The 26,972-nt window shown below is 48.8% G+C and overlaps 2 protein-coding genes and 1 long non-coding RNA gene across 9 annotated transcripts in view; 1 reads left to right on the top strand and 2 right to left on the bottom strand.

Moving 5' to 3' along the window:
* Nucleotides 1-566: 566 nt before the first annotated feature.
* ATIC (5-aminoimidazole-4-carboxamide ribonucleotide formyltransferase/IMP cyclohydrolase) lies at nt 567-20,409 on the top strand. Its single transcript, XM_068196564.1, has 16 exons — nt 567-717; nt 1,185-1,311; nt 2,458-2,534; nt 3,526-3,592; nt 5,864-5,952; nt 7,264-7,415; nt 7,548-7,704; nt 8,895-9,020; nt 9,115-9,222; nt 10,450-10,535; nt 11,664-11,753; nt 12,703-12,831; nt 13,738-13,830; nt 18,436-18,618; nt 19,487-19,642; nt 20,069-20,409. Exons 1-16 carry the CDS (start codon nt 696-698, stop codon nt 20,186-20,188), a joined length of 1,782 nt encoding a protein of 593 aa, XP_068052665.1. The 5' UTR covers nt 567-695; the 3' UTR covers nt 20,189-20,409.
* LOC137477465 (uncharacterized) lies at nt 15,931-16,522 on the bottom strand. The gene is made up of 2 exons (XR_011001016.1): nt 16,146-16,522; nt 15,931-16,049 (listed from the first exon to the last, which is right to left on the bottom strand). It is a non-coding gene; the product is annotated as an uncharacterized lncRNA (long non-coding RNA).
* A 2,779-nt stretch (nt 20,410-23,188) lies between the features above and the next one.
* The window catches only part of FN1 (fibronectin 1), a 51,335-nt gene continuing 47,551 nt past the window's right edge, over nt 23,189-26,972 (bottom strand). For 4 of the 7 annotated variants that reach the window (XM_068196545.1, XM_068196542.1, XM_068196548.1 and 1 more), the window contains 4 exons: nt 26,447-26,572; nt 25,769-25,875; nt 25,139-25,249; nt 23,940-24,807 (listed from right to left, as the gene is read on the bottom strand). In XM_068196545.1, the coding sequence (XP_068052646.1) occupies nt 24,733-24,807; nt 25,139-25,249; nt 25,769-25,875; nt 26,447-26,572 (419 nt within the window). In that variant the 3' untranslated portion in view covers nt 23,940-24,732. Of the gene's footprint in view, nt 23,897-23,939; nt 25,064-25,111; nt 25,250-25,768; nt 25,876-26,446; nt 26,573-26,972 lie in introns of those variants that run through there. The other 3 variants (XM_068196547.1, XM_068196544.1, XM_068196543.1) reach the window with 2 other exon arrangements.

The following is a 26,972-nucleotide window of genomic DNA, read 5'->3' on the forward strand; positions in this document are numbered from 1 at the left end:
AGAGAGGAAAAAAGCTCACCTTAGGGAGACAAATAAAAAAATAAAGAAAGAAAAGCATCATTTTGCTATTTGCAAATGATTTTTTACCTCAGACTTGGTAAATGAGTGTTTTGCCTCTGCCCGTGTGGAAGCTCTGCGAGAGGACCTTCCATAGGTGAAACTCCTGTCAGTACTCCTGGAAAAAATTAATGATCCTTACCGCACCACCTTCCACCGTGAAGAGATATTGCCTCACTTGCTCCCGATTTTTCACCTGTGTACTGGGTTTCCCACCACTGAACATTCTGTATGTGCACATACATGTACCTCTGCGCGGGCGTGCTGCACTCACGCCAGCGCACACAGATACACAAGCGTGTGTGTTTATGTGTGTTTATGTGTGTGTTTATGTGTGTTGTGTCTCTCATGTCGTGCACACACACGCCCAGAGCACACGTGCAGCGGGAACACCCGCTCCCCCACACTAGACCCCGGGGCACCCTCACCCCCGCTGTCGCACCCGAGGACACGCGTGTGTCCCAAAAAAACACGCGCCCCGCTCCCGGCCCCGGCCCCGGCCCCGCCGCCTCCCTCCATTCCCCGCCCCGCCCGGGCCGCCCCCTCCGCCTCCCGCCCCCGTGCGCCCAAATCCCGCCGGGCCGCCGCCGCTCGTCCTCTGCTGGCCTCCGCGCCCTCCTGCACCCACCGACGGCGCCATGGCCGCGCGGCAGCAGCTCGGTAAGGCGGGGCGGGCGATGGCCGCGGGGAGGGTGTCCCTCAGGGGTGGCGGGGGTGCGCCCTGCCGCCGCCGCCGCAATGGCCCGCCATGGCCGCCGGTTCGCCTCGGCGGGGCGGCCCCGGAAGGCGCCTCAGCGCGGGGTGCCCAGGGCGGGCCGGCGCTGCTGGTGTCCCCCGGGCCGGCTGTCCCCCGTTCCCGGCGCAGGGCTCGGCCAGCGGGAAGGCGCTGAGGCGATCGGGCCCGCGCCCTGAGGCGCCCGCCCTGAGGCCGTGGCCTCGCCTGAGGGGCGGCTTCCCCTGAGAAGAACCGCGAGGCTCTGGTGCTGCTTCCCTTCCCCTCCCCAGGCACCTGGCACCGCATAAACTCCTAAACTACGCAACTTATAAACGTTTTACTCGCTTAATCCTGTCGTTTTCTCTGTTCCGCCGCTAAAACTCAAAACACTCGTGCTCTTCCCGCCTGCCAGCTTTACTCAGCGTCTCTGACAAGACCAACCTGGTGGAATTTGCGAAGAGCCTGAATGCGCTTGGCCTGGGTTTAATTGCCTCCGGAGGAACAGCCAAGTCCCTGAGGGATGCAGGCTTGCCGGTCAGGTACACACACTCCCCTGTACATCACCACCATCTTTTGGGCCCTGAGGTTGCTTAAATTGTTTTCTCTGTGGGATTAAAAAAAAAAAAAAAGAGGGAAAGCTGGTCTGAAAGAAGTCTTCCCTTCAAAAACAACAACAAAAAAAGAAAACCCTGCCCCAAATCAAACTTCAGAACCTTTTTGTCTACGGGCCTGTTGGCTGAGGCTGAGGAGCATTACTGTGAGGAGAGGTGTTGGAGCTTTTTGTTGGGATTCCTTGTCTGCCTTGAGCCAGCTTTGCCTTGATGTTCATAATCTGCCCTGAGTGCTGCTCCTCACAGCCAGGTGAAAGCTGATCTTTGTCTGGTCCTGGGACAGCACTGATGTGTCAGGAACATGTTGAAGCTCGCTGGAGTTCACTGGTCACAAATAATTTTCCTAGCACAATCACTTAATGCAGATGGAACCTTTAAGTGTTGTGCATCCACTGTTGGAAAAAGGTCACGTACAGTCACTGGCTGTTTTAGCCCATGATTCTGGGGAAATTTGTTCTGGTTTCTTCCATGCTGTGATTTAAAAAGCCAGCTCTGGCCTAATAAAAATGGGTTTCAGTGCAGTGATGAAACAAATATCAATTACTTGGCAGGACAGGTGACTGTGACTCCAGTTTTGCTCCCTGTGAATACAGTGGTTGGCCCCTGGGACACATCAGCACGAATCTGCATCACTTCCAGAGCTCACTGTTACCCAGCCCGCGGTTGTATCTCTCCAACTTAATTCCTTGGCTGTGCTGTCAGTGAAGCCTGGAGCAAAGGATGCTCACATTTCCCCTTCCCTCACTATTGTTTCTACCACCCTAAACAGTCACAAGGAGTGCTGAAACTAAGCTGGGAGGAGGAGCAGCTCCACATGGCCTTCCATTCTCTGTGTAAACCATTCTGACTTGGGGTTTGCTCATCTTGGTTATTCCAGTGTTTTCAAGAAATAGCTGTACTGCTTAGTTGGGTATGACCCATGAACTCTTTCCATCCGTGAAAAGCAGTTGTTGCCCCTTGGGCATAGGGGGGTTTTGTTGTGAAATCTATGCATTTTCTTTGGTTTGGGTTATTCAGCCTCTAGATAAAGTCATTGTGGCACATCTATTTCCGTGCTGTTTTCTTCTTGGGCAGAGATGTCTCGGACCTGACAGGCTTCCCTGAGATGCTGGGTGGGCGTGTGAAAACCCTTCATCCTGCAGTCCATGCTGGTATGTTTCTGCTAATACATCTTTCGCTCTAAAAGAGGGCAGGGAGGGTGGGAAGGAGGAGTTGACAGATGCCTTTTTTAAGGGTTGTGTGGAAGAACCGAGTAATGAGAACAGATTCGCTCCAGGAACAGAAGGAGAGGTGAAAAGCCAGCGGGTGGAGAAGTGCAGGGTGGCTGAATTACCTCCTTGTTGCTATGCTGGCATCTCTGCAGTTAGCAGAGCTCTCTCCCTGGGGCTATAAGTAACAGAGCTTCTCTGTAAATGCCTTTGCAGAGTCAGCTGCACGGAGTTTAACCTGTGGGTGGGTCTGGTGTGCAGCGCAAGGAACACAACAGCGTGGGCTCTAGGGTTGATTTCTGCACGCTCTGATGTTCTCTGACTCCTCTTCAGCAGGGAGGATCTCTGATAACTGGTCTGCCTGCACCTTAATCCATCTGCTCTTTCATCTCCTGTTGCTGTGCTTGAGGTACCTCAAGTGGAACCTGTTGCCCATGAGGGCTGGAGACAATCTCCCATGACCCTGAACGCAGGACTGTGCTGCTCCTCACACTGTGCCTGCCTGTCACCCTCATGTTTCTCTGAGTTCCTAGACCCCACCAGCCACCTGCACTGCTCATTCTCTCTTGCTTCCCTTGTCTCACAGGGCAGGTGCCCTTTTTCTCTCCCCTGAAGTCCTTGATGATGGTTTCAGTGTTTTAAGGGTAGCAACTGAGTGCTTAGAAAGTACATTGTTGAGATTACTGGTCAGAGTTTGTAATACTCCAGGATTTATCACTGGGGGAAGAACACCTGTTAGCATGGAATTTGAACAGCCAAAGACTGAAGTGGAATAAAGGAGCAGGGGCTGAGGGTGCTGTCTGAGCTAAAATGAAAACGTTAAGATAGAAAGGCTCTGAGGACAAAAGCACAGTGTGAAGGGAGATGTTGAATTAAAAACCTGTTGGTGATGTAGTTCTTTTTTAATGAAGATGCACTGGATTTTTGTAACTAGGCATCCTGGCTCGCAATATTCCAGAGGATAATGCTGATATGAAGAAACAGGATTTCAGCCTTGTAAGGTAAATGTTGGGGGATGTAATTACTGCAGTCCATCAGTAATCAAAAACCAACAGCAGAGCTCAGTCAACACCAAGGAAGGGGAGCAGTAGGAATTGTAACCTCTGCACACCAGCAGATCTGCAGTCTCCTTTCTTTGCCCTGGCAGGACATACTACGTATTTAAAAACATAATTTTCTACGGGCGCCTCTTCTCCACTTGTAGTAAGAGAAAAGTCAAACAAGAAAATTATGTTGTGGTTTCCACAGGGAAGTCAGAGGTCTGAATTTCTGCTGCTTCCCTGGGAAATTTGACACGTTAAAGTGTAGGGCCACGTTACATGTGTTGCAGAGTTGAGTTCAGTACTTTTGAAGCTGGCTCATCTTCCCTCAGGTTGGTTCCACGTGTCTGATCAGATGGCAATTCCCGATTTTGAAATGCTTGCTTAGTAAATATACCCTTTGATATTTGCATAATGTTTACTGAGTTTCCACACATAAATAAAGAATAGACATGGAAAATGGGTCAGGAACACTGCGTTTGTTCAGACAGAAAACACACAGATAAGAGACAGAAAACTTAAAACTTTGAGAGCCATCTTGGGAGCAAGTGAGCTGCATCCAGAAGCTGAAGTAACAGAGTTTGTGCACTAATATACCAAAGTTTAGGAGTTTTTTTCAGTTTTTGTTAGAATGTGTTTACTTAGTTCAGTCACACAGGGCAGTTGGGGGCTGTATGTAACTAACTGGTGTTAACATCCAACAACTGCTTGTGAACAACCAGTTGTACATCAGGGAGTAGCTCCTGGTTCAAAAACAAATGGCTGAGCTGGACATAGCAAATTGTAGGTGTAGCCAGGGTGGGAGGTACAGTATGACTGTGGGCCAGAATGCATCTGGAGTTTCAAAATTACTTTTAGAAACTGATGGATGGATTTCTGGGCTGAATTTGAAAACCTGAAATTTAAAACCACAGGAATCCTCTTAGATGGCTCAGCAGTGGTGGCTCTTCAGAGCATGCTGCATATTAAAGCAGGCTCTGCTGAATTGCAGGGGGAATAATGTGCCCTTACATCAGTGACTTATGGTGCATTTGCATCCAGACTGGTAATTTGGATTCAGGTTCTCTTGCAAAAAGCAGAAGTAGCTGATCCTCAGCAGGACTGCCTTTGCATAGTTGCATAAAATTTGCATATCCAGTCAGTGAAGGAAAGCCTGATATTGATTGTCTTGGTTTGCACAGGTAAAAGCGTTAGCAGTGTTAAAGTCCACAGGCTCCTGATGGTTTGCAGCAGGTCAGGAGCATGAATGGACTGGGGGGAAGGGGACATTAGAAACAGAAGAGACAATAAAAGACATCGTAAGAAATTTAGAAAGCCATACTTATCATCCTGAAAGCCATACTTCTTTCTGCTGGACTTCACATGGAGTGGGAGCAAAGGAATATTGTAAGTTGGACACAAGGGTACCATCACAGCAGTTCTGTGCCACACTGAGCATGCCTTGGAGTTCAATACCTTCATGTACTCAGATCAAGAGAGTAAATTCATTCTCTTGGATTAAAAACCCTGTTTGTCAAGGTCAGAAAAAATCCGTGTTTTCACTGCAGTTCCTGTGGCTCTGGTGGGATGGGACAGGCAAGTTATTACATCATGTTTGCTGGAATACAGACCTGCTTCTAGATCTGATGGAAAAACTAATTCCAGTAAGGTCTGGTCTTAGCTTGAGAGGGAAAAGTCAATTTTCTCCCCCACTTTCATGTGCTACAGAAGCTTTATGGCATTTGGGCTGCACACTCAGGTTTCATGTATTGTTGGTATTTTAAAAGTCCAGAAGGTGACGTGTAGGTCATTTTCTGCTCTTGGAAAAGTTGTGGAAAATTAGATTGATTGTACTTCATTTGTAATGGACCTTTCTTGGGAGCTTACACTCTTTTGAGAATTGGTGGATGCCCATTTTCAGTATTGCTGAGAGCCCATTTTGAAGTCCTTTGAAATGGCCCAGGTTGTGCACCAAAATCACTAAACATTTATATTCAGGCACATGTATTTAAAGAAGCTCTTCCTTCAGTCTGGTTGCTGTAAGCTGTGGCTCTGACATCTTTTGTTGAATGTTATAATGCGCTATACCATCACTTGCCCTTGGGCTGAGCACCACCCTTGGCCACAGGATTTTATGCTGGTCCCTGATGTAAGAGACAAGATCATAAAATCACTGGTGATTGTGCTTGCCAAGCCCAGTTTGGCACTGTTATTTCTTGCTGAATAACCCAGTTTCCCCCCCTCAATTCTCAGAGTTGTAGTGTGCAACCTGTACCCCTTTGTGAAGACCGTGTCTTCTCCCGGTGTGACTGTACAGGATGCAGTGGAAAAGATTGATATTGGTAAGTTGAAGGGGAGAGCAGGTCTGCTTTCCAGACAGACTGTATGCTTCTGAACTCTGAGTGGTCTCAGCTCTTCTCTTTTTGTTTGGTGTTCTTTGCACACCTGTAAAGGAAGTCTGCTCAGGAGCTGCAAGGAGCAGGCTGAAGGCATAGTTGGGTAAGCCTCGTTGCTTTTAGGCAATTAAAGTGGCAATACCAGGCTGCATGGGGGGCAAGTCATGCACTACCCTAAAGAAGGAGCCTGAGGGCTGTGCTAGGAAAGGCCAGGTGGACCATGCTTCCTGCTGAAACATGGAGAGCAGACTAAACCTTTTTTGCAGCCTGACAGTGTAATAAAAATTTAAAAAAAAACCATGAGCTTTGGAGGGCAGAGCTGAGCCACTGGAAGTGCTGTGAGGATGAGTGAGAACTTCACTGCAGGAAGCCATTAGAAGGAAAGGGGTTGGTCCGAATAGGTGGGAGAGTACTCGGGACCTGTGCTGGGAAGCATGGACACCTGCATTAGCATGTTTTCTCTTGCTGCTAGTTACTAACCCCAAAGGCTTGCTGTGCCTTCACTGCAGCATCTCTGCTTGGCAGCCTGTGAACAGCACGGACACAGTTCTGTGCCATGTGGTTGGATTGGGATTGGATTTTCTTGCAGTAGTTTAGTCCAAATGATGCCCAGCAGAGCTCTCTATTAAATGTTTTATGGAGTAATACTTGCTCTGCATGAAGCAATGCCAGCCTCTACTTTTCCTTTGCAGCAGCCTAGCACCTTGTGTGATTTAAAGAGTTGCAATAGCAGTGCAGTCAGACTGAAGGGAGAAGTGTGGCACTTTATCTCACACAGAGGACCTGGGCAAGATTCATTATTACTTGCAGAGACATTTGGGAACCTTTGTTGTGTGGCAGTATGAAAACAAATCTTTCTGCAGAGCCAGTGTGCAGAGGATGGTGGTTAAGCCATGTGTGGGGACAGCCATCTTCTTTGGGATGTGGCTGTGCTGTTGTAAGACATTCTTGCCCCAGTGTCTTAGGTTGGAAATTTCAAAGCAAGACACCCCACAGCCTGTTCCCTTGCCCCTGCAGCTCTGCCTGGGTCTGCCAAGCCCAGTCAGTGTGCACCTTCACCAGCAGGTTGAGTCAAACCCACCAGCCTTGAGCATTTTGAAGAGCACCCTCACCCCTCTCTGTGCTGAAGGGAGGGGACACATTCAAGTGGCACAAAGGAGCGATGGTGCTTGTCCCTTCCTGGCCTCAGCCACCATGCCTCCTGGTTGTACAGTGTCCAGGGGGGAAGTGCTCCACGCCTGTGCCCCTCTCTTGCAGGGGGAGTGGCCTTGCTGCGGGCAGCTGCCAAGAACCACGCCCGTGTGACGGTCCTGTGTGACCCTGCAGACTACGCTGCAGTAGCTAAAGAGATGGCAGCCTCGAGGGACAAAGACACTGCCATGGAAACCCGGCGGCTGCTGGCACTCAAGGTTGGTCACGTTTTCCTGCCGTGAAGGGCTGGGCCGGGCTCGTGTTGAAAGAGGTTCTTTACTTCTTTAAACACCAAATCCTCTGTAAGTTGATGTTTCTGAGTTGACAGGTGTCCCCCGTTGTGTCCCCAGGCCTTCACCCACACTGCCCAGTACGATGCAGCCATCTCTGACTACTTTAGGAAGGAGTACAGCAAGGGAGTGTCGCAGCTGCCCCTGAGGTATGGCATGAATCCTCACCAGAGTCCTGCGCAGCTCTACACCACGAGCCCCAGACTGCCCCTGACAGGTGAGCCTTGGCTCTGCTGGCCTACAGGGAGCTCTGGGATAGCTGGGAATGGAGGTGCTTGCACAGGTCTTTGAAACTGAAAGACCATCTTGTACCTTAGTCCAGGGGATGGCCAGCAGTGTCCTCACAGCTGCTTCATTACTGAGTGGCACTAACTTCACAGTTAAAAGTTGAGCTGTATGAGACAGGAATGCTGCTCTGTTGAGCTCCACAAGACAGTTGAAGTTCCATGTTCTCTGTTGCTGTAGGATTGTGTGTCCAAGATGCTTTGAACAGATGTATGTAGTGTACTTTCTGCATGACATTAGATCCAGATTTTGCAAAGGAAAACCTCATCAATCTTTTAAGATGCCTTTCTACTTGCAATTTTCTTTGTTTAGTATCTTCCCCATTTTTTTTTTTTTGTGTCACTATTTACTCTGCCTAGAAACCAAGCTGTTTTTCTCTAGGTTAGAATTGGTTTTGTTGTTTTTTTTGGTCTTTCTTTCTTTGATGGATTTGAGCAGGGGTTTATTACCTTGGGTTTGTAGAATGCTGCTTCTGCTGATGGTGGCAGCAGGAAGGGATACTAGTTCCACTGGCAAATTTGGGACAGGTCTGGTGTATCTCTGCCATTTTACAAGGGTGTGCCACTTGCCACAGCGTTGTTGTAAGTGAGGGAAACCCCTGTTTTGGAGGGAAAGTCTGGCTACTCTTGTTCTTGAGACTGCTTTCAATGTGTGTGGGCATTCTCCTGCTGAATAAGCAATGAAGCTTTGTGTTGCAGCATTTTGCCCATTTCAACTCTGGGACCTCTTAGGAAGCTTTTCCATTCCTGCACTGGAGGTTGATTTGCTTGCAAGTCTGCCTCCCAGTATGGCAGCAGAACAGTGCTATGCTCACTCTTCTTAGATGTGGATTATTGTTGAAATGATCTTTTCTTTTCCAGTCTCCTCAAATGCTGCCGTGTCAGTACAAGCAGTTCTTCTTTCAGGGCCAGAGCAAAGCACTTTGAGAGTAGACTTTTAAATGGCCTTTACTCTTGGTGTGGATTTCTGGGCACTCCACCAGCTGCTGAGGAGCCAGGGTCATTGAACAAGAACAGTTTGTAGTGATTTGAACGCTCTCTGGGGAAATCCTTTGTGCTGGCTCTCCAGGCTCTGGGGAGAGGGGTTTGCCTGCTTTAACGTGTCCATGTGCTGTGTTTGCAGTGGTGAATGGCTCTCCCGGGTTCATCAACCTCTGCGATGCCCTCAATGCCTGGCAGCTGGTGAAGGAGCTCAAGCAGGCGCTGGGCATTCCGGCCGCAGCCTCCTTCAAGCACGTCAGTCCCGCAGGTAGGCTGGGCCCTGCTCCCCGCCCCCGGCCGTGTGGGCAGGTCCTGGGGCAGGCAGCAGCAGCTGGAGTGCCCTGGCTCGTGTTTCCCACTAGGTGCTGCTGTTGGAGTTCCGCTCAGCGAGGAGGAGGCCCAAGTGTGCATGGTGCACGACTTCCACAAGACCCTGACCCCCTTGGCCTCTGCCTATGCTCGGAGCAGAGGTGAGGGCACAGCAAACCAGCCTGTCCAAAGAGCTGAGCTCGGGGCTCGGCACCTGAGCAGCATCCTCAGCTCTTGCCCTGCTCCTCCCTTTGCATCACACTCCTTCTGCAGAGGAGGGGTTTTCTCCATAAGGATCTTCCTGATTGCCTATTGGAAGCTGCTTTCCAAGAGAGCAGCCCTTGTATATGGTTTCAGAGAGCCAAAACTAGCTTGGCTTCTGTTCCTTGGTGAATATAGAAGACCTGTAAGACGATATATTTTCATATTTAAATTTGTACATACACATACACACACATATATATATGGAGCTTTGACTAAAAGATCTGGATAAACAGCAGTGCTGGTAGCACACTCAGCATTGGGCTGCTCAGGAATATTTAACTTGAGTAGAGATGTTGCTGTCTGTTATTTGATGGGTGTTTTTTTAATGCTCTTGTACTGCAGAGCTCACAAAAAAAAAAGCTAACAAAAGTAAACAAAACCAGCTTCCTCTGCTTAGCTGAGATACTTTGCTATGTGTCTCATTTTCTATGGCATTCCTAGAAAATCTGCACAGATTACAAAGAAAAAGGCAGACTTGATAAGGAGCATGTTGGCTTGGGTTCATTTTTCACAGACCACCTTTGAATGTTGCTCTCACATAACCATTGCCTGATTGCTAGAAAAACAAACCCTTAGAATGGCAGGGACAGAAGAACTGACCTTCCTGAGCAGTGGAGCATTTGTGATGGGAATTGGTTTCACCTTAGCTATGCCATTAAATAGAAAATGCTTACTTTAAAACAAAAGAAGAAAAAATTTGCCACATTTCTGGATCTGCTTTCTTGCAGGAAAAGCCAGGTGGGAGCATAACCATCTAAAAGCTTTCCTCTTTTTCCAACTGTCTCCTATCTAAAATCTTTCTGTGTCATCCTTGCCTCTCCTTGTCCTCCTGCCACCAAGGGTACAGCTGGGCTGCTTGCAGTGCTGGAGGTAGTCATTACAGAGTTAGAGCTTTGACAGAGGCAGTGAAGAAGGAAGAATATCTGAACTGTGGCAATATATAAAGGTCCATGCGTTTGAGGTAGGATTTTTCATCCTCGTTGCTTTTATGGCCTCTTTTTTGGGTTATTTTTGCCGTGGAATTAAATTCTTAGCTCTCACAGCAATTGACTGGACTGTAGGAGTGAAGAGTTTCTTTGTCTGATGCTGAAGTTTGACAAATGAGTAAAATCAGGATTTTTCAGGTGCTGATCGGATGTCCTCTTTTGGTGACTTCATTGCCCTGTCTGATGTCTGTGATGTGGCTACTGCCAAGATCATTTCCAGAGAGGTCAGTGACAGCAGCAAATGAGTCCAGGGTATCAAGGAGAAAAATTTCACATGCAGCCATTGGTTTGTAACAGCCTTTTTGTTGGAAATAGACCATTTCACCAGGAAGACTTTTACTGGGCCATTTGTTTAATCCTCTGATCTGGAGTGCAGAATTTACACCAGTCTTCTGATGTTGTTTTTTTTTTCTCTACCAATTATCACCTGGGTGTGTGCCGGAGCCTGTGAAGTAGCAGAGCTGGCAATGCTGCTTTCCACAAGGTGATTGCAAATCTCTGGAAAGGAGCCCTGGTTAGGCTGTCACAAGTGTCTGGTTTAGCAGCTGTCATGGGAGAAGAGAAGGACTTGGAATGCTGATGGCCAGCCCCTTGCCCAAGGCAGGAATTTGGAAATAGGTTTCTACCTGTCACTTACATGTAGGCTCAGCCACTTCCCAGGCTGTGCTTTTTCCTTACAATCACAGAATCTTTTAGGTTGGGAGCAACCTGGTCTAGTGGGAGGCGTCCTTGTCCACAACAGGAGGGTGGAGTGAGGTGGCCTTTTCCAAACCAAACCGTTCTGTGATTTTATAGTGCCAAACAAATGAAAGAGCATATTTAGCTGGTTTGTGAGGGTAACTTTTGGTACAGTGCTGCTGAAAATGAAAAAAACCTCACCCACACTGTAAGGCACAAATGTGGAAGTTGTGTTTTGCTTCACGTCACTGATGAATGTAAACTCTGTTTCCATGCTCTTAAGTTTTTTTTCCCAGGGTTTTTGCCTCCTCAGGAGTGTCACTGTTGAAATGAGGATTTATTGGATTTTATGCCACGTTTACTGTTAGGGCTGAGAAGTGGGGATGTCATGGTCAAGCTGTTTCCCCCTGGAGGAGGTTATTAGTTACTAGTTCCATTCCGATTAGAGGGATGTGAGGTGCTTTTTACTAACTTCTGCCAAGAGCTCACAATGCTCTGCTGGTTTTTGTTTCCAGGACTGAAACCCATACTGTAACAGTGCTTTTGCTGTTGTAGGATACAGACAGACCCCATGAGAGGCGTGTCTTCAGTGCAGGAAATGGCTGGTGCAGCTTTCAGGTTTAGCCCCCTTTTCATTTTTCTCCTGTGGAAGCTGAAATCTCTGTGTGTTGCAGGTGTCTGATGGTGTGGTGGCTCCTGGCTATGAGGAAGAAGCTCTCAAAATCCTTTCCAAAAAGAAGAATGGTGCTTACTGCGTCCTCCAGGTTTGTACCCCTGCTCCAGTCAGGGATGAAGCTGGAAGCACAGATGCTTTGGACCTGAGATGATGCACCTTCACATGCTGCAGCCAGCACGCTCGTCAAGCAATATCAATATTGTGTGGTCAAGTCAGTGTCAGGTTGCCTTCCTAGTTCCTGCAGTGATTGTTGGAACTCCAAAATCACCCAGTTTTGGTGAACGTGACTCACGGATCACAGACTGCTGTCAGGTCCCATTTCTGCTGCCTGACAAATGAGCAAAGAACTTCACTGTAGCATCACAAAAAGAAAATCCAAGGCTTAGCTGAAGTTGCAGTTGTAGTGTAGCTGCCAGGGGAGCTGGAGAAGATGGCTCAGGAGCTTCAGGCAAGAAAGAACGAAATTGCAGACAGTCTTGGCAGCTGATTATTTCCTGGAATTCAATTAACTTTGCAAGGATGAGGTCATCCATTGGTGAAGCCTGTATCTTCAGGGCTGAATGCAGAGCAATGCTAAGGAAAGGTGGTCTAAAACATTTCAATGGATTAGGAAAACCACATAAAGCGTGTGCGCGCTCCTATTTCGAGCTGGTCACCTTAGTCTGGGTTGTTTCCTGTCTGAAACCTCAGCTAGAGCTCCCAAAATTCTGAATAAGGCCATGCATGGGTGGACCTGAGTGCAGTGTCACAGTTCCAGTTAACCTGATCCCTGGGCTGGTGTAAATTAAATGTGCTTCCAGCTGGGATGGAGATGTGCCCCAAGAGTGCAGCTCTGGAAAGAATCACATTCACTGTTCCTTAGATGTCACAGAGGGCTGGGAGTTGTAGCTTGAGGCACGTAGGAAGCAGCTCCAGATATTCCTGCCTTCCTCTGGAAGGCTCTGTGTGTGTTTGCATGTTTTTCCCCTTTGTGTGGAAACTGGGAGATTGTAGGTTTTGATCTAAAAGTGATTTATTGGGCTGTCTTTGGCTTCCAGATGGATCCCCACTATGAGCCTGATGACCTGGAGGTCCGAACCCTCTATGGCCTGAACCTGATGCAGAAGAGGAACAACGCGGTCATCGACCGGTCGCTGTTCAAGAACATTGTCACCAAGAACAAAAATGTGAGTGTGGGAGATGAATGAGCTTAAAGACCCAGGGAATGAATGAGCTGCTGTGCCTTCATCACGGAATTTACCACTGGGCAATTTCAAGAGCTTCTAAAATATTTTAATGAGGTTTAACTGGCTCTTAGTAAACAATGCAGTGGACTTCCTGGACCTAATATGCTTGGGTAAATCAAGATAGCTTTCCTTTCTTTTGAGTCCTTGGATAAATAAGAAGAGCTGGACCTTTGCCATTATCTCAGACTACCACAATATTTGTAAATACTTTTTGTAAACAAGAAGCTACCTTGTGCAATTTTTTATAGTGAGACAGCCATGTGCTAAGGATCCATCACATCTCCTGACTCATTGTTTACCTCACCCTTTTGTGTGCATGGTGTTGTATAAACTCTGGCCTGGCTGCCATTGCTCAGCAATTAGAGCCCACATCACCAGAAAGTTTTCAGTGATTTCTTTGTCTCTGATCTCATTCACATTAAAAAAACAGACATTAATGAGCACACGATTAGTCACGGGCTCAGAAGCATGTTCAGATATTGAGGTAATAAAAATAATTTTCCTAAATTAGGAATGGAACTTAAACATAATACAGATTTTGGGAGCCATTCTAATTGTTGTGGTCCTGGTTTCTGCCTGTGAGCACATCTGATGACAGTAAATGCAGAGTTTTCAGGCTGAAGGCCAGTATGGAACCCACTGAAACTGAGTCTTACCCCTGAGAGTTGGGAGATCAGCTGCCAAACCAATCATTCATGGGTTTTAATCTAAACAAAATTTGCTGGTAATTGACCAAATGAGGGTATTTTTAGCTCCCTTGTTTTCGCTGTGTGTGCTTCAGTAACTGTGATGGCTGGGGTGCAGCGTGGGTGTCAGGGCGGTGTTGACAGTGGTGCTCTGTTCCAGCTGCCCGAGGCTGCTGTCCGGGACCTGATCGTGGCCAGCATCGCTGTCAAGTACACCCAGTCCAACTCGGTCTGCTACGCCAAGGATGGGCAGGTAGGGAGCTGCAGCAGGGCTTCCCCACCCCACTGCTCACAGGCAGGCCTGGAAAGCCCTCCAGCACACGGGGAGCTGCTGAACAGGGCCAGAGGGGCTGCCCTGCACAGTGCTGTGCAGAACAGTTGCTTCTCAAGAGGCTGCTTCAAAGCCTTGCTGCCATTTCTTCCTGGTAATGGCAGGGCTGGCTCTTTCGTTGGTGGGGTTGGAAAAGCTCTTATATGCTTCTGCACGGTGGCCTTGAGTAATTTCTTTCTAACTATGTTCTTTCACATCATTTTTCTCAGGGAGTCTTGTAGTCAGTGTAGAGCCTTAGGAAATTACAGTAGGTTTCTCAGCTGGATTCTGACTGTCCAAATGTTACTTGGTTTTCACTTTTTCCTTAGAAAGATGGGATATACTCTCTTTTTTTTCCACCCCTCTGGGGCAATAAAAATCTTCTGTTCTTCCTGATTATATATTTTTTTTTTAAAGCTGATGATGGATGTTGGAATTTGTAGGGGCATTATCAAATGTGTAATTGAGATTATGAATCTTACGGTCACACAGTGGTTTTGGGCTAGAAAGGACCTTAAAGCCCATCTCATTCCACCCCCTGCCATGGGCATGGGCACCTTCCACTATCCCAAGCCCCGTCCAGCCTGGCCTGGAACAATTCCAGGGATCCAGGGGCAGCCACAGCTTCTCTGGTCAACCTGTGCCAGGGCCTCAGCACCCTCACAGGGAAGAATTTCTTTCTAATATCTAACCTAAACTTCCACTCTTTCAGTTTGAATCTTGAATTTTAAAAAAGTCCATTCTTTCCAAGTTGGCACCAGGGGTTCAGCCTAAATAATTTATCTAAAAGTTGGTGTAAAGGTATTGAAAGTTGTATTGTTGCCTAGTAGATCATTCTTGTAATGGTGCTGTTTAGCTGGCTCTTTGCTCTCCATGGAAGTTTTTCAGTAGGCCTGGATTAATACAGAAGAAAAACACAGAGAATGTTTTTGAGCTTTGGTACATCATAAATCAGCAGAATGGATCAAAGAGAGAACCCTACAGGTAGAGACTGAGACTGAGCTGCAGTGCTCTCCCTGCATTGGCTCTGATGTGTGTTTGTCAGGTTGTTGGTACAGCCTGCAGAGGCTGCAGTGTTGTCTCACAGGACTTCCTGGGGTCGTGTGCTGTGTGGTTCCTCAGATGATGTCTCTGGAGATCCAGCATTTGTCTTTTATTCTGCTTTATGTTGTTTTTTTCTTTCTTTTAAATGATTCTCTGCACTCAGCAGTGTTAGATCTCAGCCCCAGAACAAAGGTGTCCCTGTCTTTGCTCCTTTCCCCTCATCACAGCAGCAATTTCCAATTTCCCCAGTGCTTTTGCAAGTCTGGGCTGAGCGTGGTGCTGCAGATGTTTCCAGAGTGTGTGTGGTAATGGATGCACCATATGGAAAGGAGAGGGCAGGAGGGAGCAGGGAGAAGCAGCCTGGGCAGGCAGGGATTCAGCAGGCTGGGCTGCAGAGGTGGCTTGCAGATTTTCATGTGGAAAGCACCTTCCACATTGCTACTCTTCATCTGCTCTTCCAGGGTCTGCCCTGGTTTGGGTTACATGAGCCAAGCCTGGGAAGTCCAGCTTGCTTTCCAGGGGTTATTTAAGCCTCACAGCATCCCTGAGAATTGGGGATGCCTAGGAAAGCCCTGGTGTATGAGACATCCAGAATGGCACCATTGGGTTTAGGAGTGGATCAGCCCCTCCAGCAAGGTAGCTGTGTTACTACATTCCAGGAAACTGTGGAGTGGGAAGCATTTCTGAACCTGAGTGTCGCTTCATTTGCAGGAAACCAGCTGCCACTAATTGCAATAAACACTTGCACTTGATCTGGCTGACTTTTAGCTTGTACCACGTTGATTTACACTTGCTTTAATGACACCATCATGTTTTAAATTAGCAATTTAAACTTATTCTTTCTTTATTCTCTGTATGGTAGCATAAAACAAACCTGTTAATTTGCCTTATGCTTTCCCAGTGACTTCCCTGTTTTGTCTTCCCAATGGTCAAGTCCTTTATTAGATTTTTATATTTCCAAGTGTCTTCAGGGTTTTTGTTTTCATTCATTAGCCAGGGTAAATCTGAGTAAACCCAGACCAGTCTGGATCATTTTGCAAGAATCCTTTGGGCATTATCCATCTCATCCACTCTGTGCTGTTGCACAGCATTCTGGCTATGGAGTGTGTTTGACTCTCCTGTGAACCAGTGTGTTTTTAGTCAAGTAATTCTTAATTTTCACCCAATCCTTTTTCTATTAAGTGATAGTTTTGGGGTTTTTTTTCCCTACTCACCCTGTGCTGCTGTCTCCTTTCACTGCTCACACTTAATAGGCTCTGCTTAAGCACTTTTGGATTCCCAGGAGATTAGGCTCTGAAAGAAACATAATTAATTTTTTGTAGGAAACGGGGGGAATGGCTCCTTTGTGGAGGATATTGAAGGTTTGGCTGTGGTTTTCTGTGGGGGAAGGGCACCATGTGGGGCAGGGATGATGAGGTGTAGGAAGAAGGATTTTATCAAGTGAAAAAGGCAGGGAATAGGTACAGGCCAGCGTGAGGGGAGATGCAAGTACAAGTCTAGAGGTTGCTTTATTAAGCAGAAGCTCAGCCTACTGATTTTTCTTCTTTAAACCAGAAATTCCAGCCTGGATTGAGGAAATCTTCCCCAGCAGTGTTCCATCAAAACCTGTGCTTTTAAAAAAGGCAGAACAGTGGCTTGAACCAGTGTTACAGATAAATCTGCAGATGTGGGGATGCTTGTGAAGAATTTACAGGCTACATCACTTTGATCAACTGAAGTACAAAGTCCCTGCCATTTTGGAGTCGTTGAATACAAGCCAAAATTTAGTTACTCATCTCTTGACAAAATTTAGGTCACAAAAAAAGTGAAATACTTTGAGTGGTTCACAGAGGAAAGGAAAAGGCTCTTTAGAAAGGCTCTTGGATGCTGACAGGTAGCAGAGCACCCTATTCCATCACAGGAGTGTCATGCCACAGCTCGCAAGGACATGATGAAGGCTGAGACACCATTCTGGCTGGGAAAGGACACAGGACATCCCAAGTATTAGAAACTTGGGAATGTTTCATGGTATTTTGGCCCCTGCTAGCAGCAGTCAGTCTGGTGTACTCTCCAACATCTGCATCCCCAGCTAAAAATTCCTGCCTTAGCCTAGTCTTGCTAGTCCCACTCTGAAGGGCTGGGTGGCAGTTCCTGGTGTGCTGTGGGACACAGCCAGCCCTCTCCTTGGTGCAGGGAGGGAGGATAAACCTCTGTGGAAGTGATAACACACCAGTGTGACGCTGCTGTCGAGCTCCTTTGGGTCCAGGGTCCCTTGGAATTGTAAGTGGGTGGGTTGAGAGCAGAGGTTGGACATCAGCGGTGTTTGTCAGGGGCAAGGAGCCACTGAACTGTAAGAAACTTTGTGTCTGTTCAGTGTTTGTGGTACCACCAGTATCCCTGTGGGTTTATGGTTTATTACACACTGCTGACTGCAGTTATGGCTGAGCAGATTATATCTGATAGCAGCCCAAGCTTCCCAAGCCTTTCATTTGCTCCTTGGGGGAACAGGATCCAGCAGAATGTTTTATGGTTCTGGTAAGAGGTGAAGTCACTGTGTCTTGATGAATGGGAAGACAAATGAGTCATTCCTTTGAGGGCAGCCTGCTACTTATGGCTTTACCAGCTGTCCCAGTCTGAGCTAGGAACTTATGGCCAGCACCTTGAGCCTCAGCACTGTGTCCCTGAAGAAAGTCTGGGGAACAGCTCAGCTGTGGCTGAGCAGGAAATGATGGGAGAGACTTGTTTCCTGTCAGATCTCCAGATTGGAATGGCAGGAGCTGTCCGTAGGAAGCGGGACCCACAGGATGGACAAAAGTTACCAGCCCAAATCTGACATCCCTGGTGGCTGGGTCTGGCTGCAGAAGCTGAGCTTCCTTGACATAAAACCATGGTGTGGATTTTGCTTATCTGTTAGAGATCAAGCACAAGTGCTATTGAATAGGGTTAGCAGCAGCTATTGCAAAAAGCCTGGATTCTAGCAGATGGCAGCATAGGAAATGTGTGGTAGCTCCAGGGCCTTGACAATTCATGGATGTAACAGTGCCACTGACCAGCATTCCTGAGTGAGCAGTGGTTTACTGCCTCATCAGCCTTGCCAGTCAAACTGCCCCTCATGCACTGCACCTCTCAGCTGATGTGGTTAAGCTGTGTGTGCCTGACTCAGCGGACAGATGATGATGTTTGGGTGACCTGGGCTCAGGCATTAACACTGTGACTGAAGCGCCCCTTTCCAGAAGAGGTTAAGGCTTTGACTCTGATGGCTGGGGCTGTGTTATTTAGAATTGTGAAAGAACGTCAGCGTTTTGAGCGTGACCGTCAGCTCCAAAGAGCTGTAGAAGTTGGCAGGGCCGACAGCTGGTCCTGTAACCAATTTGCAGGGTCAGCAATGCAGGCATTTCCCCACTAATCACCTACACCTTCTCAGCTTGGGTGGGGAGCAGCTAAACTGGGGGAAGTCTTTCCTGGCAGCGTGCCTGGGGCGCAGCTGTGGCTCTGATCGCTGTGCGCTGTCCCGCTGTGCTCCAGGTGATCGGGATCGGCGCGGGGCAGCAGTCCCGCATCCACTGCACGCGCCTGGCCGGGGACAAGGCCAACAACTGGTGGCTGCGGCACCACCCCCGCGTGCTGGCCATGAGGTTCAAGGCGGGCGTGAAGAGGGCCGAGATCTCCAACGCCATCGATCAGTACGTCACCGACGCCATCGGAGAGGTGAGGGCTGCCACGGCTTCCCTGCAGCACAGCTCCTGCCACACCCGCCCTGTGTGCAAGTTACACCTGGGGTGTGTTTAATGGGTGACTCCAGAGCTCGGCCATCCTGGGCCCAGGATGGTGATCCATCTCCCAAGGTCATTTACTGGCCCCGTGGCAAAGTGTCCTGATTTGCCCCTCCCATACTGTACCCACAGCCCCGGGAGCTGCAGCCTGCCCTGTGCCTCAGTGAGCAGCTTGGCTTCGGCTTCTGGTTCTTCCCAGCAGTGAGGCTGGGTTACAGCTCCAGCTGATGTTCCAGTTCTGCCTGCCCTGTCTGTGGCTCCTTCTCACACAGAGCTGTTTGTTTGTGTGGCACTTTGGATTCTCAGAATCCCCCTGACATCCCTGTTACAGGCCATAGCGAGACAACAAAATAGTGTGTCCTTTTTAAGTATCAAAAGCCAAGAGCTGGATTAGGGACCTTGTGAATCACCTTGTGAGCAGTTGCTTGTTTAAAGGGGTAAGAATTGCCTCAGTTGCTGTTTCAGAAGGTGAATCATAAACTGAGCTGCCATTGGTCATAGGTTAAATCATCTACCAGATGCCTGCTGGCATTTATGGAGCAGCACACTGGAGGCAGAGCATCTTGGAATTAAGGAGAGAGAGAAGGAAGCCCTCAGGTCCTGTGGTGAGGAGAGGGAAGGAGTTAAAAGGCTGCAGAAAGGAAGACCTGATGGTGTGTTTTAAATCCCCTGGTATGAGGTTCCCAGCAGTAGAGTCATGGAGCAGAAATCCTGGGATCAGAGGGAGGCCATCACTCATCCCCCTGGCAGGGAACAGGGGGAGCTGTGTGCTCTGGGGCTGAGCTGGCTTCTCATGCCTGCAGGATGAGGACCTGGTGAAGTGGCAGGCCCTGTTTGAAGAGGTGCCCAAGCAGCTGACAGAAGCAGAGAAGAAGCAGTGGATTGCCAAGCTCTCTGATGTGTCCCTCAGCTCTGATGCCTTCTTCCCTTTTAGGGATAACGTCGACAGAGCCAAGCGGGTAAGGCCATGGCAGGGCTAGGAGGCTGGGGTGGCTCCAGGGGAATGGCTCTGCAGCCCGAGCTTGTCCTTTTCATTCTGTGTGCACTGCTGAGCAAAACCCCTGCACTAGGATACCAGATCCTGGGAAGGATGTTCCTGGTGGGTTACAGCTCTCACATGGACAGTAATTGTCATGTCATTGCTCATTTTGTTGATTTGGGATGAACAGAGGATTAAGTTTATTAAACCATTTAGGAATATCAAGCCAAGGCCTGTTGCTTCCAAAGGAACAATTCTAAGGTTATTTCTGAGCAGCAGACAGAACTTCCTGCTCCCTTAAGGAGCATCTTTGGGACTGGAAGATGAGAAACTGGGACTGCCAGCTGCTACTGAGGGGGATTTTGGGTTTGCATCCTCTGATCCTCTGACTCCTCCCTGTGTGCAGAGTGGAGTGCAGTTCATCGCCGCCCCGTCGGGCTCGGCTGCCGACGACATCGTGATTGAGGCCTGCAACGAGCTGGGGATCACCCTCATCCACACCAACCTCCGTCTGTTCCACCACTGAGCCCTCTCTGGGCACTGCCTCTCCAGCAGCCAAATGTCACTGGTGTGACTGGGAGGCTCCTGCAGCCTGTGCTTAGCAAGAGTTGGTCACTCTGAAGAGGCCTTTCCCTGTGTTCAGGGAGAAGGAAGAGGTACAAGTTGGCTTCCAGTGTAGAAAATCAGTGTTTTTTGCAAATAAACATAACAGTTGTTAGCTACGTGCTGTCTGTGTGGTCCCTGTCACCCAAACTCTGTGTCCTCGGGAAAAAGGTCTATTTTTGAGGTAGGTTTTATGGTCCAGACTCTGCTAATTCAATAGATGGCCTGTGGAATGATGTGAAAGCCTGGCTTCTGCTCAGCTTCTCGTGGAACTGATAAAGATATGCGTTGTCCTGAACTAAGCTGGCTTGGTAGGGTTTTTGGGTCAGAAGGTACTTCTAATCCATTATCCTCTTCCCTGGGAGGAGAAGGGAGCAGGTCCTTTGCACTAGGCACTCCGGGGTTTGGTGCTCTGAATCCTGCCCTGCACTCTGCTTTGCCAGTGCTCTGTTGCTTTCTCCAAGGTAGAAGACCCACTGACAGGCCTGTTCCCATAATGGGAGCAGAGTTCACAGGCTGGGATGGGGGAAGTGTCTGGAGCCACTTCCCTTCTCTCCTGTCTGCAGTTTGCATTAAGCAGACTGAACTTAAGTTTGGGAAAAAGCAAAGTGAAAAGCTGGAGAAGTGCAGAATGAGCCCAGGCACATTTTTGCTGGCAATCACTGCGCCTGTTCTAAAGAGATTTTCTCTTTGGTTCCATTTTATAAAATCTGCTCAGTTTTGCCCAGGAGCAGCCCAGAGTTTTTCAGTAAACACTTCTGTGGGCTCAGCTCTCAGCTGGTGCAGAGCAGGGAGTGTGCACTTGTGCCCTTGGCTCAAGCAGGGCTGCCCAGGTGGGAGAAGGACCTGGGAGAGGGGAAACCCGGGGGTGCTGCTGCCTGGGGGTTGCTGTGAGTGTGGCCGTGCCTTTTGTTTTACCTCATTGTCTGTTTGATGCAGACTGCTTCAAATGGAGCAAAGCAAAGAGACTCTTCCTAGGTGAGTTATTTAAGGTACCACAATCCACAGACTGGTTTTCCTTTAACACTGTCGTTCCATCTGCCCCTGCTCCAGCCTGAAAGGGAGCAGACTCCTCTCTTTTCTGATCTCTACAATGGATCATTTTTCTCATCTCTACAATGGATTATTTCCAAGTGACTGGATGAGACAGGACAGGGTAGACAGCGTTCTACTTTTTTGGTATGGATTAAGACAGCAATCCAAAACAAAAACTGTCCATTTCTTCCTGGCTGGCTCCTTTGCTGTGCTAACCCCTGTTGCTTCCTGTGAATTGTCATTGCTTGGAGTTTTAAAGTAGAAGTTGGGGTTTGGGACTCTTCCACAGAGGAGAGTCCACAGTGTTCCTTACGTGTCTTCTCTGTCCTGCTGTGGGGCTGCAGCTGGCACAGACCCTGCTATGAGGTTATCCAGGGAATCCCTCTGTCCATTCTTTACCTGCATCTTCCACAGCATTGGCTGAAACAGAGACTGGCAGTAAGAATGTGGCCGCTCCAGTTCTGTGTATTCCCCTGCTCCTTTGTTTATTGTCCTCGGGGCAGTGTTTGTTTTACTGAAGGCAGTTAATAGGTACTGATCTTCCAGGGGAGATCTGCATGAGATAGGAAATACCCACCTCAGCTGATACCTCTATCTAGGACCTGCCTGCTCTCTTACTTGTGCTGCATGAATTGTACACATCGTCCAGCACCTGCAGAGGGATGGGTTTGCCTCCTGCTGTGCCTGTGGTAAGGATAACTTGTCAGAGGTGGAAAATCGGATTGTTTCATGTCCCAAACAAGAGCTCTTGATGATCCTGCCTCACTTGAGTGGGTAAAGGTTGATAAAAATCTCTGGTCTGGCTCCAGGTGTGAGGTGACTTCACAGGAATGTCTCTGGGGATGGCTTGTCCCCTGGGCTGCAGTGACAGTTCCAACTAGCCTGGCACCTTCTCCCTTGAAGGAAGCATCCCCTGAAGCTGTGGGAGTGGTTGTCAAGGGCTGTGGTGGTCTCAAGGTGTCCCTCCTGAAGTGTGCCGATCTGCTTCTGCCTTGGATGTTTGCAGGGATTAAAAGCAGACTGTGAGCTCTGCTGGCTGTCATTTCCTAGAAGGGAGGGAATGTAGGGAATGTCCCTTCAGCTGATGTGTTCTGAGGAGCAGCTGCTGCCAGGCTGGGATTTGCACTGTCACCGTGTGGCACCTTGCCCCTGGCAGGTCCTGTGCTGGCAGGACAACAGCTCCCAAAATGTGGATGTGAACAGAGAGCAGGGAGGAATCATTCTGGGCCTTGGCAGCCAGTAACAGGGATTTTATTTTCTTCTTCAGCCACCAAGGGACTTTTCCCTGGATAGAGAGCCCTGACTCTGGTTGTTCCTGGGCTCTACATAAAGCTGAGCAGACAAGCCCTGTGGAGATGTGCCTCCTGTTCTGGAAGAGAACTGCCAAGGGCTTAAATTCTGCAGGGCTTGGCACAGCTGTGAGCAGCATGTGCTTTAAGGCACAGACAAACCGCTACAGGGAGCCTGGGGAAAAGTGCTGTTTAAATGATTTTATCTTGAAATGCACCCTGTGGGCAGGGGAAGTGTTTGCTGCTGGTACAAGAGATGTGGCAGAGGAGAAGAGGTGGGCTCTGACTCCCTTCAATGTGTTGGTGAAGTGAATTATTTAGTGACTAAGTGAAAGGATCATTGCAGAGTTGTTCTCTGGTCCAAAATATGTAGCCCTCACTTGGGAAAACCAATGTAGGTTAATGGGAAACTACTCCTCTGTGTCTCTGTCTCGGGCAGGTTTAGTTCTCACGTTTTTTTAGGGACATGCCTGGCTTTTGAACACTGGTGGGGTAGAACTGAATGCTGCTGCAATCATCCCCCTCTTTGCAGAAGTTCTGGGTGCCCTGTAGCTAGCAATCCCTGCTGGCAGCTGCCACATGTCAAGGAGCCAAACAGTGTTTTCATGTGATGCTTTATTGGGTGCAGAGAATGCCAGTGACTGTACAGTGCACGTGCAGCCCAGGGGAGGGGGCTCAGCAATCCTGACAGGACCTGTCCTGTTCTGCGTTTGCAAAGGCTGGACAGGTCCTGGCAGAGCAAGCAAAGCGACTCACTGCTGGCTTGGTTCACTCTCATCAAAAGGGTTGTGAGGAGCAATTTGTTTACCTCCCTCCCCACCGTGAGGTAGAAGCACAGGAGACAAGGAAGGGGCCTGTGCCTGTAACACCCAGGCTTAGACCCAGCTGCTGCCTGGCTCCTGCTGGGTTTTGAAGCTTTGAACACATTCAACTTCACAGGTTTGCACGGTCTCACTAATTCTGGCATGTCAGCCAGTGAAAGCTTATTGAATTCTAGGTATGGAACCAGCTCTAGCTCAGTTCATGTGCGCAAAGCAGGGGCTGTTTGCCTTTCCCTCCCTCCCCTGTTGCCCCAAAGCAAGCCTGTGCCTCCTGCCCATGCCATACCTACCCACTGTCTGTGCTCTACAGGGACAGGGGTGCAGCTGGAAGCCTTTAATTAACAAACTGCTCTACCAATATTCTCTCCACGTTTACTTCACTCTTCTTGGGGATCTTTGTTCCATCTTGTGTTACTCCAGCTCTGAATCATCCCGCTCAGAATTATCCACCTCAGAATAATCCAGCTGAGAATAATCATCTTCATCCTAAATTCCACGGCAGCAACGAGAATCCCTTAAACTATATGTATGGTTTGTAAATCTTTTTATTAAAAGAGTTGTTTTTTTTTCTTTTCCACAGTAGTAAAGCTTTGGCACTTACAGTATAAAAATAATCACTGATCATAATTACACCAAATTCCTCTTTTGTCAACTGCATACTAAGTGTCTTCCATACATTTTATTCCCATATAAAAACACTTGAAGATCAGGGGAACAAAACTGATAAATAACAGCATGAGATATAAAGATACAGCTAGAAAAATACTAGGATCATCAGGAAAGAATTAGGACTGTGCATATTTTAAAAATCACAGTGATTGGATTTGCTGTTCCTATCTTATTGCTGGCTGCACGCTTATGTGAAAGCAGAAGTGTTTGGTGGACTTTCCTATCCCTAAACCTCAGTATTGTTGTACTCAAATGTTCTTGCATAGCGCAAGATCCTTGAATTTCTACACCCTCCCTCCCCACCAGTATTTTGATCCCCCACCAAATTTGTGATTTACAACCTCTCCCTTTCCTCCCCCTTTTTTTTTTTTCCTTGCCCTCTTTAAATTTGAAAATATTGACTGGAATTCAACCCTTTGAGCAAAACCAAGACAATCGCTATCAATCATGAGAAAAGTCTGAAACACTCCAAGAGTGGCGCTTGGAGAAGCTGTGAGTTGAGCTTAAGCTGGGAAAATGGCTCCAGAGCAGGGGGCCATTCTCACTAGATGCAGTTTTGCTAGCATCACTCCAGTTTGGATGGTAATCGTGGCACATAGGGATTTATACTTTGGTTTGTCTGTTGCCATGGCCGCAAGAAGTCTTGCTCGATGTTACTTTCCCCGTGGCTGTTGTGTGTCTGCCTGTACATCTAGGGGCATGAAACACTCAATGGGGCAGTTGACGTTCTGTCGGGAGGGAAGGAGATCAGTTAGAGCTCTGTCCCGGGCGTGGTTTGTGCTGGGAGCTGCTGGCAGCGCCTGGGGCTGTTTCCCAGCACAAAGCACACAGCTGGAAATCACTCCATGCACTACTGCCTCAGAGCATGCATCGAGGCTCTGCTGGGACTGTGGCACTGCCCGTGTGTGTGGAGGGTGAGCTCAAGCAGGTGTGTGTGTGCCGGGGGCTGCCATGCACTACTGGGGGAGCACGAACCCGCAGCTGCTCTCGCCCTGCAGCGACCCCACCACCTGTGCCAGACTCAACCAGGACAGGGCAGAGAAGGAAAGCTGTACTCACAGTGTTGGTGGCCTGGTGGTACCTCTGTGTGAACTGTGTGTAGGTGTGGCCAGCAGAGCCTTCGGGGGCCACCTCCATGCTGGGCCTGCGGCAGTTGTCACAGCGCCAGCCCTGCGGGGACAGCACCGGCCCGTCAGTGCCATGGCCAAGGAGCGGCCAGGGCTCACAGAATCCCAGGCTGGGCTGGGCTGGGGGGGAGCCTAAAGCTCATCTCATTTCACTCCTCTGCTGTGGGCAGAGACACCTTCCACTATCCCAGGCTGCTCCAAGCACCACCCAGCCTGGCCTTGGATACTTGCAGGGATGGGCAGCCACAGCTTCTCTGGGAAATCTGTGCCAGGGCCTCACCACCCCCACAGGGAAGAATTTAATCCCAATATCCAATCTGAATCCACTCTCCTTCACCTTAAAGCCATTAATTCACCATCATTCATACATGAGGCTAGAGCCAGCAGCACCAATGAGGCTGCTCCTGTGTTACGCCAGACAGGCACCAATGTAAGTACTGCAGCTCTCCTCATCACTTCTCTCCTGTTTTGGCCCCTTCCATGACCTGAAACCCAGCAGCCTGTTAAGTGCAGCCCGGCACAGCCTCCCCTGTGTCCAGCGTAACGCCTCCCTCCTGCTTACCTGCTGTCCTCCGTAACAAGTGCAGGAGCAGATGGCCCCAAAGTACTCCTTCTGCCACTGCTCCCCAACGTGGTACATCTTCCCGTCGTCATAGCACGTGGTCTCATCTGTGGAGGCACAGGCAGAGCTCAGCTGCAGGGCCTGGGCTTGGCTTTAAGCATTCTCAAAGCAGCCAGGTGATCAGAAGGGGAGCCCCTGGGGAAGTGTGCTCCCCTTGTCTGACCAGAGGCTCCCCGACTGGCAGGGGAACATCAGACATGCTCACAGCTCTCCAGACACTTTAACCTACAGCAGGGGGGTATTTTCCTGACAAGAGCAATGCAGGTTAAGTCACAGTGTGAAGGCCAGAGGAGCTTGAGGCAAGAGGCCCTGCAGGAAAGTCCAGCTGGGGTAATCCACCCCTCTGAGACAGTGACATATCCCTGGTGTGCAGCTCCCAGGGCCAGAGGCAGACAGGTGCTCAGTGTGCTGTGACTTCAGCTAACAAAAGGTTTTCTTCTTTTCAAGCTCAGGAATGTGAGATTTACCCCTTCATCTCTTGTGAGAACAGACTGAAGCTGTCACCAGTTCAGCCTGAACCAGACACACTGATAATCTCCTTGTCCCCCTGGCAGGACAGAGCTGAGATGCTGAGACTTGCTGGATGAGAGCTCAGACTAACAGCAGAAAGACACTTACGAGGTTCACACTTGAATTCTCCTTTTCCATTCCCAAGGCAGGTGCAGCTCATCATCTGGCCATTCTCCCCTTGCCTGTCCCACTTCTCCCCAATCTTGTAGTTAACTCCATTGTCATGGCACCACTCTGGAGAAGGTAGGGGAATAAGAATCAGGAGTTATCCCACATACAGCAGGAGGAAGAGAGCTTGGCATTGTCTCAGGAAAGGCAGGAGAAAGAATCTTTTCAGCTCATCTGAGTCCCAAGGAGGAAATGGGTTCAGGTTCTGCAGTTTTTAACTGCTGAAGGCTGTTTCAGCTCTGGAAAATGTGTAGAGGCTCTTGGGAAAAAAGTAGGATGTGACGAAGAGTGGGGAGAGGTGGTTTGGTTCATAGGAGATGAAAAGAAATGAAAAGGAATTTAACAGATGTGGGGCAGAAGAGGAGAGAAAAATATTTAAATGCTCTTTTTTGAACAAATATCCAGCATAAAATTTACCACAATCTTGCAAGACACCATGGGTAAACCATGAGTATCAAATAATGAA

Source organism: Anomalospiza imberbis, chromosome 7, assembly GCF_031753505.1.
Source record: "Anomalospiza imberbis isolate Cuckoo-Finch-1a 21T00152 chromosome 7, ASM3175350v1, whole genome shotgun sequence".
Lineage (NCBI taxonomy): Eukaryota > Metazoa > Chordata > Aves > Passeriformes > Viduidae > Anomalospiza > Anomalospiza imberbis.